Source organism: Xiphophorus maculatus, chromosome 7 (genome assembly GCF_002775205.1).
Source record: "Xiphophorus maculatus strain JP 163 A chromosome 7, X_maculatus-5.0-male, whole genome shotgun sequence".
NCBI lineage: Eukaryota > Metazoa > Chordata > Actinopteri > Cyprinodontiformes > Poeciliidae > Xiphophorus > Xiphophorus maculatus.
The window spans coordinates 25,918,415-25,933,960 of NC_036449.1; the positions used below are offsets into that span (position 1 = coordinate 25,918,415).

General features: G+C 36.6%; 1 protein-coding gene across 1 annotated transcript; it reads left to right on the top strand.

Moving 5' to 3' along the window:
- Nucleotides 1-468: 468 nt before the first annotated feature.
- LOC102222921 (rho GTPase-activating protein 15) lies at nucleotides 469-15,387 on the top strand. The gene is made up of 13 exons (XM_023337471.1): nucleotides 469-563; nucleotides 7,286-7,460; nucleotides 7,536-7,607; nucleotides 10,564-10,704; nucleotides 10,851-10,940; nucleotides 11,025-11,123; nucleotides 11,226-11,361; nucleotides 12,542-12,676; nucleotides 12,991-13,089; nucleotides 13,263-13,340; nucleotides 13,482-13,616; nucleotides 13,815-13,920; nucleotides 14,969-15,387. The coding sequence occupies exons 1-13, from the start codon at nucleotides 550-552 to the stop codon at nucleotides 15,150-15,152; spliced, it is 1,464 nt and encodes a 487-aa protein (XP_023193239.1). The 5' UTR covers nucleotides 469-549; the 3' UTR covers nucleotides 15,153-15,387.
- The last annotated feature ends 159 nt before the right edge of the window (nucleotides 15,388-15,546 follow it).

Here is a 15,546-nt window from a genome sequence, read left to right on the forward strand (position 1 = left end):
TTTTAGATTGGTAAAACGTCCTGCCATGCTATCCTAACAATATTGAGGTTGTATGTCACAGATTGTCCACAAGAGGGCAGAGTAGTACTGGTACAACCTTCTCATTATTTTTGATCAGTTCTATCAAGAGACATTATAATTCAGCAGAAAATAAAAACTACATTTTGTAAAGAAGCACTTTTGCTGGATAGTCTCTGCAAAGAAAGCAGCTATTTTGTGGGAAAACACTGCATTCAAATTAGTTCAAATATTAACTTCAGCAAATAATTCATGCATAATGTCAAACCTTTAATAAAACCTGTGTTTAAAGCCAGTGAAGCTGAGCCAGCCTGCAGCTGATGATCAGTCAGCTCTAATAGAAGCAGGGAAGCGGTTCGGGTCTAGTCTCAGGAGAATGAGGTTAAATGTTTTTGCGTTTGCAGGAAATGGGGAGGTTGCAGCAGTTTGAGAGACGGCTGGTTTGAAGAAGCCACGTGATGAATCATACTTCCTCTAAGAGTTAGGCCTCAACTATTTGTGTCTCTTCATTTACATTTTGCACATACGGGGATGGCGAGTACGAGGTAAGACTGCTCAACTCGTCTCTTCAGCTTATAGGCTCTTATATCTTCAAAAGGCATTTTTTTTAAATATCTACTGCCACTTTTGGATGCATAAAATGAAATTAAGATTTAGTGTAATTGAAATGCTGACAGGTTTGACATTTCCTCATAAACAGACATCTGCAGTGTTCTTACATTTAAAGATCTGATATCAGCTTCTGAATTACCTTTTTCTGTTGGGGAAGGAACGCGATAGGATAATTTAATTGTATAGTTTTTATTTGAATTTGTTTTATAAAAGATCTCATGCATGACTAAAGTATGAGCTTCCGTTGTTTGGACGGTTTCAGTCAGTTTCCGGTTAATGAAGCCTCTTCTTTCTTTCACTTAGTTCAGGGGCCATTATGAGGATCGGATCATTGTTGCCTTCCTGGGGTCTATAAATTATTTATCAGCTTCAAGACAAAGAAATTTAACCAGTTTTATGAAGGAGGAGAAGGCACTGTTAATATCAACATTTACTTCATAGCTACATAAATTTTGATCAAATAAATAAATCCAATATCCTACTTTAACATGCAATAAAAAAAAATCTGCATCACAAAGATTAATATATAGCATGTGGGAGTCTGGGCTGCTCAATATAAATCACTTATTGCTTCCTTATAGCTTCTGTCGGCAGCATAACCTATGGAGCTTTATCTTCTTAATGTTCTTCAGGACAGGGCATCTTTATCTGATCATAATGGACTGAGTAGAAAAAGTACAAACAAGCTCTCAGAAGAGTAGATGTAGGAAAAAGATGAGTAATAGTGATAAACTGACAACCTGCTGATAAAAACATGCAACCAGTAACTGAGGACATCTGGGGGCAGACGGGAACAAAACCATGAAACTAACATCCCTGCTATAAAAGGTGAAATTCTTTTGCGTTGGAAATCAGATATTCACAGACTAAGCACAAAATGACAACTTTAAAAAATCACAGTGAAAATCATGGTAAACATTTCCTGTTTTCAGTTATGTTAACAGAATTATTTCTATTTCCTTAATGGCAGAATAAAGAGAGCTTTCTTTAAGTTTTCTTCTAATTCTAAAGTTTACACAGTGCCCTAGTTTCTTGTGGCTTTGCCTTTTAACTGTATGATTTGGGACAGACATTTTGAGTAACATTGGTGGTATGAGAAGCTTCAACAAGCTTCTCATGCTAATTTCTCTGGTGCTTTGTCTGGTGTAACTTAATCAAGATTTGTAGGCTTTCTTGCTCAAAAACATCATTTCAGTTCTCCACACGGATTCTCTATGGGGTTGAGATCGAGCTAATGTCAACTCAAACATGACTCTGCTGTCCTTAAGTCACTGCCTAACTAATTTGGTGATATTACTACGGCGATTGCTCATTTGGACCACTCACTTGCAACCACAATTGAATTTCCTGACTGCTTATTAAAGATTTTACTTCAGTATTTCCACATAATGCTATTTCCCCTTAATGTGATCTATATTGTGTGAAGTGCACCAGTTCCTCCTGCAGCAGCCCTCATACATCACAGTCTGGATTGTGTTCTCATGCTTACAACCATCTTTCAATCTAAATATGATCATTATAGTCTAGCGCTTCAGTTTTGTTTCCTTCAAACCACAGAACATGGTGCAAAATATTTATTTTTGCCCTGATTTGGGCCTTAATGTTGCTTTTCAATGAAGGACGTCTTCCTCGCTGAGTGGTTTCTCAACCCATGTTGTTACATGACTTGTTTTGCTGTGGACATTGACATGTTGTTACCAGTTAGCATTTTCACAGGGGCTTTTGTTTCACACCTAAACTCTGTAACACAAAACCTGTCTCCTTCCTGAACAATGCAGTGGCTGGACATGACTCTCATGCTGTTTATATTCTATTTATTTTGTGGCAACTTCAACAATAGTAATATAAATATATCTAACCTTCTGATTTTGGAGATATGACAAAACCAGTCTAAAATACCTCTGTCTCTCATTGTTTGGACATTTGCCACATAGCAAAACTTTTGGTAATCATACCTGACCTAAAACGGGAAACATTTAATCCGATTCCATGACAGACAGTGAAGGGAAAGTTTGTTATGTAATGTTATGTAAATGTCTGGTTTCATTTGTTTGTCTGACATGGTGCACGGTTTGTAGCAGAGCAACACCAGAATATACAAAAAGAAGAGCCACAAATAGAGAAAATAAAGAAATGACCAGCTATAATACTAGAACTACTGAAAGAGTAATAAAAATCTATACTTTAAAAAGTTCTAGAGCTATAGATACATCAACTAAAGATTTTTACTACAGTGAAAGAAAACAAAGTAATCAGTCGTCTGAAAAAAAGTACATTTATCTGGTTTGTAAAACTAACTTGAATCAAAGTAAGAAACACTTCCTTAAAAACAAGACAAAAATGTTTTTATTGTTGTTGCCATTAATTTCATTTATGTGTTTTGTTTTAAACTTCATATAATTCTGATGAATCTCTATTTACTGAGAACTTGAGTTTAAGTTGTACAAGTAGAAAGATATCACTTCTGCTAACACATTTAACCTCATTGTTTCCTGTCCTTTAGCCTCTACTGTTCTGTAACCTATACAGTTTAATGTTTACTTTGACATGCACCTTTTTAACATGTTAGTTTGATGCAACACTTTACAATGCGTAAAACTGAAGTGAGCGAACAGCAAGAAACCACAAGATTTACTAAAATGATTTAAACTGTCTGTTGTGTGAACCAAAAACATGAGGCAAGTATCTAGACTTTGTCACTTCATGTTTTACTTATTTGAACACTGTTAAAAGACCCATCGACATCTCATTAAAATATAGACTGTTTGCATCTGCATCTTTTTTTGGTGTCATCTCCATCCTTACTAATGTCAGTTTTAATTTTTAATTTCTATCTTTCTTGTGTCTGATATCTATTTAATCTGGGTGACATTAACATCCTTGTCTTTTGTACTTTCTGTGTTGTTCTGCATTACACCTGCGGAAAATATAAACTATTAATATAACTATTAATAATATAACAACTAACATGCTAAAATTGTATGAAGCCGAAACTGAAGAGTCAGATTCTGTTTCAGAAAATCAGGGAAATCTTTTTTTTTTAACTAATTATTGTTAACTTTTTTCTTTTTTTTGAACAAACACCTTAAAGAAATTATGAAAGCCAATAAACAATTTGGACAGATTATTAATCTTTATTTTACTGAAAAATATAATCAGTAGTCATAAAATAAGTCTTTGATGTTACTTTATGTGGAAAATATTTTTCAGAATAATTAAGATGGGCATATTGACAGTCTATATGCCATTTAATCAGAATGTTTTGGGAAATGTGTAATAGACTTACACCTGTTAACCAGCAGGAGGAAATGCATTTGATATATCAATAATGTCCACTAAACCAGAAAATGTGTAAATGGTTCCCATGCAAATAGTTCTGATCCTATTATGTAAAAAACAATAATTTATAAAATGTACTCTTCCTGTTTGCAACACAAACTTTAGCCTTTTATAACAAGCAGTCTCTAAAAACTTGAAGTTCAAGTGAACAAGTGAAAGTCAATAGTTTTGGTAAAACTGAAACCAGACATCATTGGAAATGCAACACAGGAGAAGTAGCTTGCATGAAGCAAAAGTATGCTATTCTCATTTACTAAATAAAGCCAGGGGTCCGATAGGTGACATAAGGGCTTACTCATGCTTTCACTACAACCACACGGCATATTTATGTCTATAAAACACTTCTGACCAAGACGTTTATGTACTATTCTACAAAATACATACCCAATGTGTATATTTTTAGAGGTTCAAGTATATTTGAGAGTACTCCTAAAGAAAGGTCACCAGTGACACTTCTACCACAGAGCAAGAATTATAGCACTGAACAGGGGCGCAACCAGGAATCCTGGGCCCCATGGCAAAAAATAAAAGTGGGCCCCCCGTCGCAGATGCTATTAGGATTTCTTGAGTCTATCTGACCCATCAAAAGCAGCACAATTTAAAAGGCTTGCAATTGCCTTGCTTTCTTTGTCTTTAGCACAATATTCACTGCTAGTGAATTTTACAAGCAACAGTCCACATACTGCATGCAAATAGGTTGCTTAAAATGTTTTTATTATTAGTTTTACCTCATTAAAATGTCTCTCCCCAACAGGATCAGTCACAGGCAGTGTGCAAAATATACACAAAGCAATACAGACTTCTAAATGAAAAAGCTATGTTGTTGCATTTTGCTTGAGCTGCAGCATATATCTTAAATAAAAAATATGTTTTTTCAACATTTGTTAAAGCTGTCACCATGTCATGACAGTTTGATTTAAAACAGATAATCTGTGAAAATATTAATCTTCTCCTCCCTGAGCTGCTACTGCTGTCTAAAGAAATGCACCAATCTGACCAAAAACAACCAATCAGATCATTCACTCACTGCTAAATGTGTTAATGGAAGATTTTATAAAGATTGTTTGAATTTCTGAGTAATAAATAAATTGTTTTTGTTGTGTAACTGTAAAAAGAGTAGAGAGACAGGAAAAATCCACAGATTCCCTGGAATGATGCTAACTTGCTTGTCACTGAATACAGTGTTGCTCACCTTTTTCACTGGGAGGGGTGGGGGTTGTGCTGGTATCGGGTTTAGAGCTGCTGCTGACTGACTCATCTGTTGTTAAGTGTGAAAACAGGTACAGGGACAAGTTAAATATATGAATATGTTGTTAAATTTGTTCATTCATTACATGCCAGTGAAATGGAGGCAAACAGTAGTCTGTAGCTAAGCTAAAAACACACAAAATAAGACACTGATATATCTTATTCTGTCTAAAGCAGTAAAAAATCCATTTATAAACTCCATTTATAAAGTATTTAGATGACGCACAGTTACACTTTGCTTCCTTGACCCATTAAATCTTCAAGTATAAAGTATGTAGAAATGTTGTGGGAAATGTGAAGTACTTTGGATTTTACACTTTCAATGTTCTCAGTTTTTTGACAAAAGGACTAGTGTTGTGCAAGTGAAGTGAAGCAATCAATGCTGAAAACAGGAACCTAAAACAGTCTCCCCCTCCAGCTTTAACTCAAACAGAGAACTCCAAGAGTTCTTATCAGTGTGACCATGTTGTTTTTCAAGGTGAAAGAGCAGTAAGAGACAGAATAGATCTGGCCTGTCTATGTGACACTATAAGATGAAGTTTATAACCACACTAATGGGGGAGAAACCTGAACACAGAGCAGCAGGATGCCAAATTATAGTCACTAAGAACATTAAAAGTAAAGAGATTAGTTTTTGAGGCAGGAGAAAAATCTTTGTGTAAGTTTTGTCTGTACATGTTATGACCCAAATAATCAACAAGTCAAAGGAAAACAGAGGGGCAGATAGCCAATGTTAGCCTAGCATCTTGGCAAACATTTACACAGAACGTTTTGTAGCTGTATGTGCCTTTAAAAAAATAAAGTTACACATCTTTGAAGTATTTTTATAACAATGTAACATTTCTAAAACCTGGTAAGAGTGAGTGGGTTTTGGCATTATTTTTGTTACCAACAACTGTCACACAACAAACAGTGTGTAGTGGGAATGACAATGCATGTTCAGTGAGATACAAACATCCGGAAAAGCTCGTTAGTAGTTTACAACTTTCAATTTGTATATACGCACAACAACCATGACGGGTACTGAACTTGTTGCCTTGTGCTCCTAAATGTTCCCAAATAAACATAGTGTCGAGGGTCTTTCACGTTAAATGTCTGATGTTTACAAGGAGCATTTCCAGAAACATGTTTTTCTTTATGCTCCATGAAAACACAGGGTAAATTGTGAAACAAAAACCTGGGATGGATTTGTAATTCAGATCATTTTAATTGCACATTCAGATTTTAATTATTTTCAGTCAAGTGTGGGAGGCAAAAAAAAAAAAACGAAAACAAATGAGAGGAAGTTAAATGTGAGGATCAGATCAGACTGGAATAAAGAACAAAATCATTTTTATGAAACGTGTAAAAAAAAATTCCTCATCATCACAAACGTAAGTCAGGGATCCTATGACGGTGCAGAACAATACAGGAGCGAACAATTAAATAACAGAAGGCAAAGAAACAGATCCTACCGAAGGTAATCAGAGGAGCGAGATCCTTACAGAGGACAAAACTGGAAGGGTTTTTACAACAGAGCTGAGTTGATTAAGGCTAATTGCAGTCAGGTGAGCAGGGAAGGCAGGAAACAAAAAGCAACAAATACATTCACTAAAGTGCATCTGGATGATTTTCAAAATAAAACAGGAACTTAAAGCAATGTCTAAATTTTGACACATCTTGGTTGCGTCCTAAAGCAGCATTCAGCTTCTATGCACCACAAATCTTGAACAAACTTCCAGAAAATTGCAAAAGAGCCCAAACTTTCAGATCTTTAAATCATGACTAAAATCCTACCTGCTTAAAGTTGCCTTTGAAACAAAATTAATGCAGCATTGACCATGTAATGTGTGTTGGTGATTTTTGATGATGGTATTCAAATTGGTGACTGTATAACTTTTTTGTGACTCTTTGATTTTGTAATTTTATAATGGAAAGCACTTTGAACTGCCTTGTTGCTGAAATGTGCTATACAAATACACTTGCTTGATTGAACCTCATTTTAGTGCAAGATGATGTCACTGTGAGCTGAAGTAGAGACATTTTTAACAGATGTCTTACTTGACCTCCTGTCTTCTTTTCTCCTCAGAATCACAAACCTTCAGAATGCTATTAAACAAGTGCCACTTATTCAGACTCCTCAGCAGGGCGCTGGAGCACAGGGAGCGGTTCAGATGAGGATAAAAAGCTCCCAGGGCTCCGCAGATCGTCTGAGCCAGTCCAAGTCCATGGTCCTGCAGGACTCGGACCTTCCTCAGAAACCTGTGTGTAGACCAAACAGAACCAAACTTATGCTGCACCATCTGTCTTTGGTTTTAAATCATGTTTTTCTTCTTCAGCTATCTCGACATCGCAGGAATCAATCTCAGCACGGTGTGGTTCTTTCAGTTGCAACAGCTTTTGAACCACTGGTATGTCTAAAACTTCACAACTTAAATAAGCTGTCTTTGTCGAAAGGTTTAACATTGATTTACATAAGATACCCTTTCATAACATTTGGCACTTTTCTGTTATATTTCCATGACAACCTTTATTTTATCTAATACTAAAAAATGTATGGCATTAAATCTTGTGCAATATGATGCACAAATTTTCTCACATTTTGTTAGGAACAGAGCTTTATATTTTATTGGGATTGTATGACCAAGACAAAGCTTTGGGAAATTGTAAAATATAGGGAAAATTATACTTAGGTCCTCAAGCATAAGCTCTGATTCATATGTACATGTCAGGCTTGTAGCTTAGAATATCTGCAGCTTAGAATATCTGCCATAAAATGTGGCAACACAGAAAATGTGTTGTGTTATTCTATTTAAACAACTGGACATAGAATATGACTTAAACCATCAACCAGCCTCGTCAATTCTTGGACATCTGGAGTGTAACTACAACCCCTGGCAAAAAGTATGGAATCACCAGTCTTGGATGAGCACTCATTCAGACATTTCATGCTGTAAAACAAACTCAGATCAAAAACATGATACAATATTAAGGTCGTTCCAAAGTGCAACTCGTTGGCTTTCAGGAACACTCAAAGAAATGAAGAGAAACTATTGTGGGAGTCAGTGAATGATACTTTTATTGACCAAGCACAGGGAAATAAATATGGAATCACTCAATTCTGAGGAAAAAAGTGTGGAATCACTCAAATTGGAGGTAGAAAAAAAAGGACACACCCAGTCTATTTCCTTTCCCTAAATGGACACCTGCCCCAGATTAGATGTGCCCGTTAGTGTGCAGTTCAAAACACCTGCAGTCATGACACCTTGGAGGGCTGCTGGACGAAGTGGAGTGGTGAGAACCATGGCTCCAACAAGAGAAATGTCCCTTGAAACAAAAGAGAGGATTGTGAAACTTCTTGAGGAAGGTAACCCTTCACGCATGGTTGCTAAAGATGTGGGCTGTTCACAGTCAGCTGTATCCAAGATATGGACCAAATACAAACAGCATGGAATGGTTGTTAAAGCCAAGCGTACTGGTAGACCAAGAAAGACATCAAAGCGTCAAGACAAACAACTTAAGGCCATTTGTCTTGAAAACCGAAAAAGTACAACTAAACAGATGAAGCATAAATGGGAGGAAGTTGGAGTCAATGTATGTGACCGAACCGTAAGAAATCGCCTAAAGGAGATGGGATTTCAATACAGGAAAGCTAAACGAAAACCAGCATTGACACCTAAACATAAAAGAACGAGACTCCAATGGGCTAAGGAGAGGCAATCATGGACTGTGGATGACTGGATGAAAGTTGTCTTCAGTGATGAGTCAAGAATCTGCATTGGACAAGGTGATGATGCTGGAACTTTTGTTTGGTGCCGTTCCAGTGAGATTTATGAAGAGGCCTGCCTGAAGAAAACAACCAAATTTCCACAGTCCTTGATGATATGGGGCTGCATGTCAGGCAAAGGCACTGGGGAGATGACTGTGGTTAATTCTTCTATCAATGCACAAGTTTACATTGACATTTTGGACAGTTTTCTCATCCCTTCAATTGAACAGATGTTTGGTGATGATGAAATAATTTTCCAAGATGACAATGCATCGTGCCATCGGGCAAAAACAGTGAAGGCATTCCTTGAAGAAAGACACATTCAGTCGATGTCATGGCCTGCAAATAGTCCAGATCTCAACCCAATTGAAAACCTGTGGTGGAGATTGAAAAAAATGGTCCACAAGAAGGGTCCAACCAGCAAAGCTGATCTGGCAACTGCTATCAAAGAGAGTTGGCACCAAATTGATGCAGAATACTGTTTGTCACTCATCAAGTCCATGCCTCACAGACTGAAAGCTGTTATAAAAGCCAAAGGTGGTGCAACTAAATACTAGTGATGTATTTTGAATGGTCTTTTGTTTATGCGTTTTTCATGATTCCATACTTTTTTCCTCAGAATTGAGTGATTCCATATTTATTTCCCTGTGCTTGGTCAATAAAAGTATCATTCACTGACTTCCACAATGTTTTCTCTTCATTTCTTTGAGTGTTCCTGAAGGCCAACAAGTTGCACTTTGGAACGACCTTAATATTGTATCATGTTTTTGATCTGAGTTTGTTTTACAGCATGAAATGTCTGAATGAGTGCTCATCCAAGACTGGTGATTCCATACTTTTTGCCAGGGGTTGTACATGGAGTCTTGAACTGATGTCTATGAAATTAAAGACCTGGTTAATGTCAGGCCACTAAGCCTGTTCTGATGCTTTTAGGGAGATGGATTGTACTTGAATCCCAGGTACAAAGTAATTCAACATGCTCTAAAATGCAACTTTAATACACTTTTAAGAAATCTGACAGTTCATCCCCTTCATTGGATTTTATAGTTTATTCTGCAAATCTATTTTCTGACCTGTGATAGATGAATCAGTATTGTTTGAGAAAAAGAAAAAAGTTTGTGCAAAGAACAAATAAACTTCAAACTATTTAAAAATTGGTTAAAGATGTATTTAATTTTGATGGTTAAACAAATTGACCATATGCACTGAACATGTTATGTGGTGCTTTTTGTCAATGGTAATGTTAAAATTGTGCATTAAATGATTATTTTTCTACAAAAGGAGTTCCATTTAATCAGATCACATTGATTAACATGTTTTAACGAATTGATGTGTCTGTGTGAGGGTGCCACATTATGTTATTACTCTGTTAATAATTCAACAAAACTGCTATTTTAACACAACACTGTAAAGAAATACAATTATTGTGCTAAATAACTTTAACAAGGCAGTTGCATTGAATTATTAGCACAGTAAATGTGTCGTTCTTATACAGACTCATTGTGTTGGGTTTTGACTCAGTTTGTGCCACATCTGTTTTCAGTGTTGCCTTCATGGCCCTGCACACGTGAGGTTAATAAGGTTCTGATTGTTCCCAGGTGGACCTGAAAGGTGAACACCTGAACGTCGCTAAGATCTCAGACAACGGTAAGAAGCAGAGGAAGAACTGGACTTCGATGTGGACAGTGCTGACCACGGATGAACTGCTGCTGTATAAAGACAAACAGGAAACCGGTGTGGTACGGAACTGTCTAAATTCAACCATGATACCAGAGTCAACCTCAGAGACTTGACCTGCTTAGTTCTTTAGTATCAGTTTGTTGCTCTGTTGTCAGCAGGAAGTGTATTAATCGCTCATGTTGTGTGCAACATTCCCCGTGTTTAGAAACCAGGAAGTAAAACTGATGTGGTTCAGCTTTGTGGGGCCGTCATTGAGTGGGCAGCGGAGAAGTCCAGCAAGAAAAATGTCTTCCAGGTAACCACCTCTGATCCATCGCCTTGTCTAAAGGGCAGCTTGTGGATCTTTAAAACTGAATTGTAACTTTTCTCTCTGTTCCAGATCACAACTAACACAGGAAGTGAATACCTCATCCAGACTGACAGTTTCCCCACTGCCAGCAAATGGCACGAAGCCATCAGAAAAACTGTCGACTCATCAGTAAGAAACCACATCAAACTCCAACAGTCTGGTGAAATAGTTTTCCTTCAGGTGCATAAAAATTGGAGTGATGTCTCACTGTGATTTTTTCTTTTGGTTTAGACGAGAGAGGGCAAAGGTTTTGCTCTGCGGAGGTCCAACAGCTCAGATTTACTGTCCAGGCACAGCTCCTTACCTGGACATGGATCCGTCTCACCCAACATGAAGCAAAGAAATCCAGTTCACAGACGCTCCATCAGTAAGTACAAAATACATTTATATGCTTAAAATTAGGATTAAATCATAATCAGATTCAGTCAGGATTTACAAACACGGGGTTTGTAAATAAGATACAACAGCGTTTATGAACAGAGACACAAACCGGAATCAACAACAGCTTTGTGGGGTTATGCATTGACCTATTGTTGCTATAGAGATAATAAAATAAACATCTGGAAGATGGGAGACAGTAAAGTAAAATAATTAAATAGTTACTGCAAATTTTGCGGAATGCAAATACCTTGTTATTATCGAGGTAGGTAATAATAAGTTGCATTTGCGTGAGTGACTTTACTTTTTACTTCAATGTGACTAATTATCTTACAGTAACATGTGCCTACTCTACCCACTGTGTGTGGACCCTTCTCGAAGTGACAGAAATAGCATTCTCTGTAACCAAACACACATCCGCCCACACAGTTCATGATAATGTGATACTTCTGTTGATACGTTAGTTCCTGTCTGCCAACGGTGCCTACTTCAAAAGAACTAGTTTGCAATGTTCAAACAGACATTACTTGGTGTCGGTATGGTTTTCAAAAGCTTTAGTTTGAGAAAAAGTGAGATTTGTTTTTCCATGAGGCTAAATTTATTTTTCACTTTATTAATTAAAAAAAATAAAGTTAGATTACATGACATTACAATCAATTTCTTGATGGTTTTATATTCACTTTTTTGAATTACAGCTTTTTTCACATGCGTCAACATCATTTTAAATGTTTATTTTTACGTCTATTGCAGTTTTCAGCTAACTTTTTATCATGTGATAAGTGCAATATAAGTAATTATTTGCAGTCTTTAAGTGAGATGTTTTTATCTAGAGAATTGGACCCAAATTTCATTGTATAATATTTCATTGTTACAATGAAAATGAAGATTCTACTCTATTCTAAAACAGTTATTTGTTCTGATCCACTTAAGACTATATGCTGCTGTAGTTAGGAAAACTACAGCGGCACATCTTTAGTAGTGATGCATTACAACGTGCACCAAATGACAAAGAAATTTGATCTCAAACTCAGTTTTCCATTTGAACTTTAACCTTTCCATGTCCTGAAACTCATTTCTTAACTGAGTTTTCCTCTGAGTTGATCCATTTCAGCTGGATGTGGATATAAACCGAATATGAGCTTATAATTGAATATTTAATTGTTTTCCAGACGTGTTTGGCAGCTCGAAGCTGAAACACAGCGCCTCAGACAGTGCAGACAAGAATGGAGTGAAAAACAGACTGAAGAAGTTCATCATCAGACGTCCGTCCATGAAAACACTGCAGGAGAAAGGCCTCATCAAAGGTTGTAACATATCAAAAATGTTTTTATTTCTATAAAAAAAATCAATCAGTGAATCTATCCATGTTTTAATGCTGGTAATGAGCAATTAAAACATCCACATAATAAACTTAGAATGTATCTTGTGGCTCTGCACAGATTAGCATGTAGTATGAATAGATGGATGGATATGATTTGCATGTTTTTGCATTTAAAATGCAGTTAAAGCTGTGAAAAGCTGTGCTAAACTAATAAATTGTTTTATTGTTGCCTGAGAGATGAAGTCTAAACAGAATGTAGATATTTTAACCTGGACATTTTCTCCTTTTAAATCTCAGACCGAGTATTTGGTTGCCACCTGCTGACGCTCTGCGATCGTGAAGGAACCACAGTTCCTAAATTTGTAAGGATTTGTTTAGAAGCTGTTGAGAAACGAGGTACGTTCAGCGGAAGATGTATTATTTTCTGCCAGCTCTGCCTTTTACACAGAGTTGATTCATCAGTCAGACCTTAATCATCTAAATCAGCTGACCTAGAGTGATAGAATGTCTTAATCTGCTGACTGGATACATATCATTTAATTGTCCATGAACTGTTTCAATGTTTTCAGGTCTAGACGCAGACGGGATCTACAGGGTCAGTGGAAATCTGGCCACAATCCAGAAACTTCGCTTCATTGTTGACCAAGGTGTGCTTGAAGGAAATGCATTTCATTTGATCAAAACTGAAAATCTGCTGCTGGTTTCTCTAATTACAATGTTGTGACTTAAACTAAAGATTAAACCTCAGATTGAGAAACCAAACCCCTTTTTGTTCTGTTCTGTCCCAGAGGAAGAGCTGGACCTGGATCACAACCAGTGGGAGGACATCCACGTCATCACAGGAGCTCTAAAGATGTTTTTCCGTGAGCTGCCAGAGCCGCTGTTCCCCTTCAGGTTCTTCCAGCAGTTTGTGGAGGCAGTCAGTGAGTAAACCCTGAAAAATAATCAGATTTTTTTCTCTCTTTGGGTTATTATGTCTGTCTGATCGATTTGGCTTTAGCTAAACAATGGGGAAAATTGTTGCAGTTGAAATTTAAAAATATTAAGTCATGAATAAATGAAATGCTTTGACGAAGACGTTCAAATGGATGGAAACTGACACTGATGTTGTTTCTCAACAGAGATTAAAGAAAACAAACAGAAAACTCAGGCTGTGAAGAAACTGATCCAGCAGCTGCCGAAGCCCAACCATGACACCATGAAGCTGCTTTTCAGCCACCTGCAAAAGTAAATCTCCTGGAAAAAATATTATTCTACTCACCAGACACATAATGAGCAATTAAAATGCCCATGTGTTTGCCACTACAAGGCTAGAAATAACTTTCATCATCCCACTAGTGGGGAAATTTAATGCATACATCAGTCTATGTATGTCAATTAGCAAACACCTGGTGGAATTGCTCGTCTTCTGAGTTCATCATGTGAACTATTTCTCAGTCTAACAGTTCTTAGAATGGTTGTAAATGGCATAATGGAGAACACTGTTGTGATGACATGTTGAAGGCAAAGTGTCAGAAAGAGCAGGAGCTTCTTAAAGAGACAGAGGCCCAATTTCAAATCGACAAATTGCGAAGTTATGTTTGAGATATACGGCATTTTTAGAACAACTGAAGGTAACAGTTACTTGATTGTGCTATCAAATGGTACTGTGTGACTGGAACACTGCCCCTTTAAGACAGAAATACTGTAAATATTGGGTGTAATTATACATACATGTACCTATTACTTATTTCCTTATTTATATTATTTGCACAATTGTACTTAATGTTTGTATGCTGTGAGTATGTGAAGCTGAAGCCATATTATTTATCTGAACATACTAAACTAAACTGTTAAATTTAGAGGTTTGTGTGCGAAAAATAAAGAGTCAAACAGGCACAGCATATTTACATGTTTTTGCATATTAAAATAGGGAAAGTGTCAAGGGAAGGGTTTACTACTCTCTAATGTGAGTTCAAATCCATGTTGATGTGCGATGGAAATAATGTGGAATAATGCATATAAACAGTTTTCTACATCTAGATATCTTTCTGGATATGCAGTTTTATTAACTTTAATATATGCCATGTTTCAGTAGGAAATAATCTCTTCATACACAAACTCAAACTTCCGGACCTCAAATAACAGTGCCATATCTGTAGACAGATACGACACTATTATTGATAAAAATAAAACAGCACCACATCTATATCTGACCAAAACCTCACACCTAAACCAGAACAGGACTCTTGACCTGATACTCCCTCTGACTTCATGTTTCTTCTGCTTTTTTCAGAGTTCTGGCATTTTCAAGGAAGAATCTGATGTCCACTCAGGGTATCGGTATTGTGTTTGGACCGACACTGATGTGGCCTGAGCTGGATGCAGGAAACATGGCGGTCAACATGGTTTACCAGAACCAGATCGTGGAGTTCATCCTAATCGAGAGCCGAGAGATCTTTGACCTGGACAGGATGTGAGACGGGCAGGAAGTCAGATGAGACTGATGGACTCAGATTCACTCATCATCAGAAAATCATTCAACTGATGCAGTGTTTGGGTACCTGGAGTGTATAAAGGATTAAATGTATTACATCGTTGGATCAAAATTCATCTAATAGTTTGTTTTTAAAACACAAACTGCTGAAATTGATCAAATAAATCTGTAAATATTCAAATATTTTAACATTACATAATAAATGTGACTGCTGCTTATTTTCATTTGAACTGAATTTAGGTAAAAAAAAAACACATTTATTATAAAAACAATGTTTGAATTTATTAAACAGATAGTTGTATATAATAGTTGCTGTCTAAACTCCCTTCAGACCTGCTATATGATGAAAAATAATAAATATCACAACTTGTGTTTTT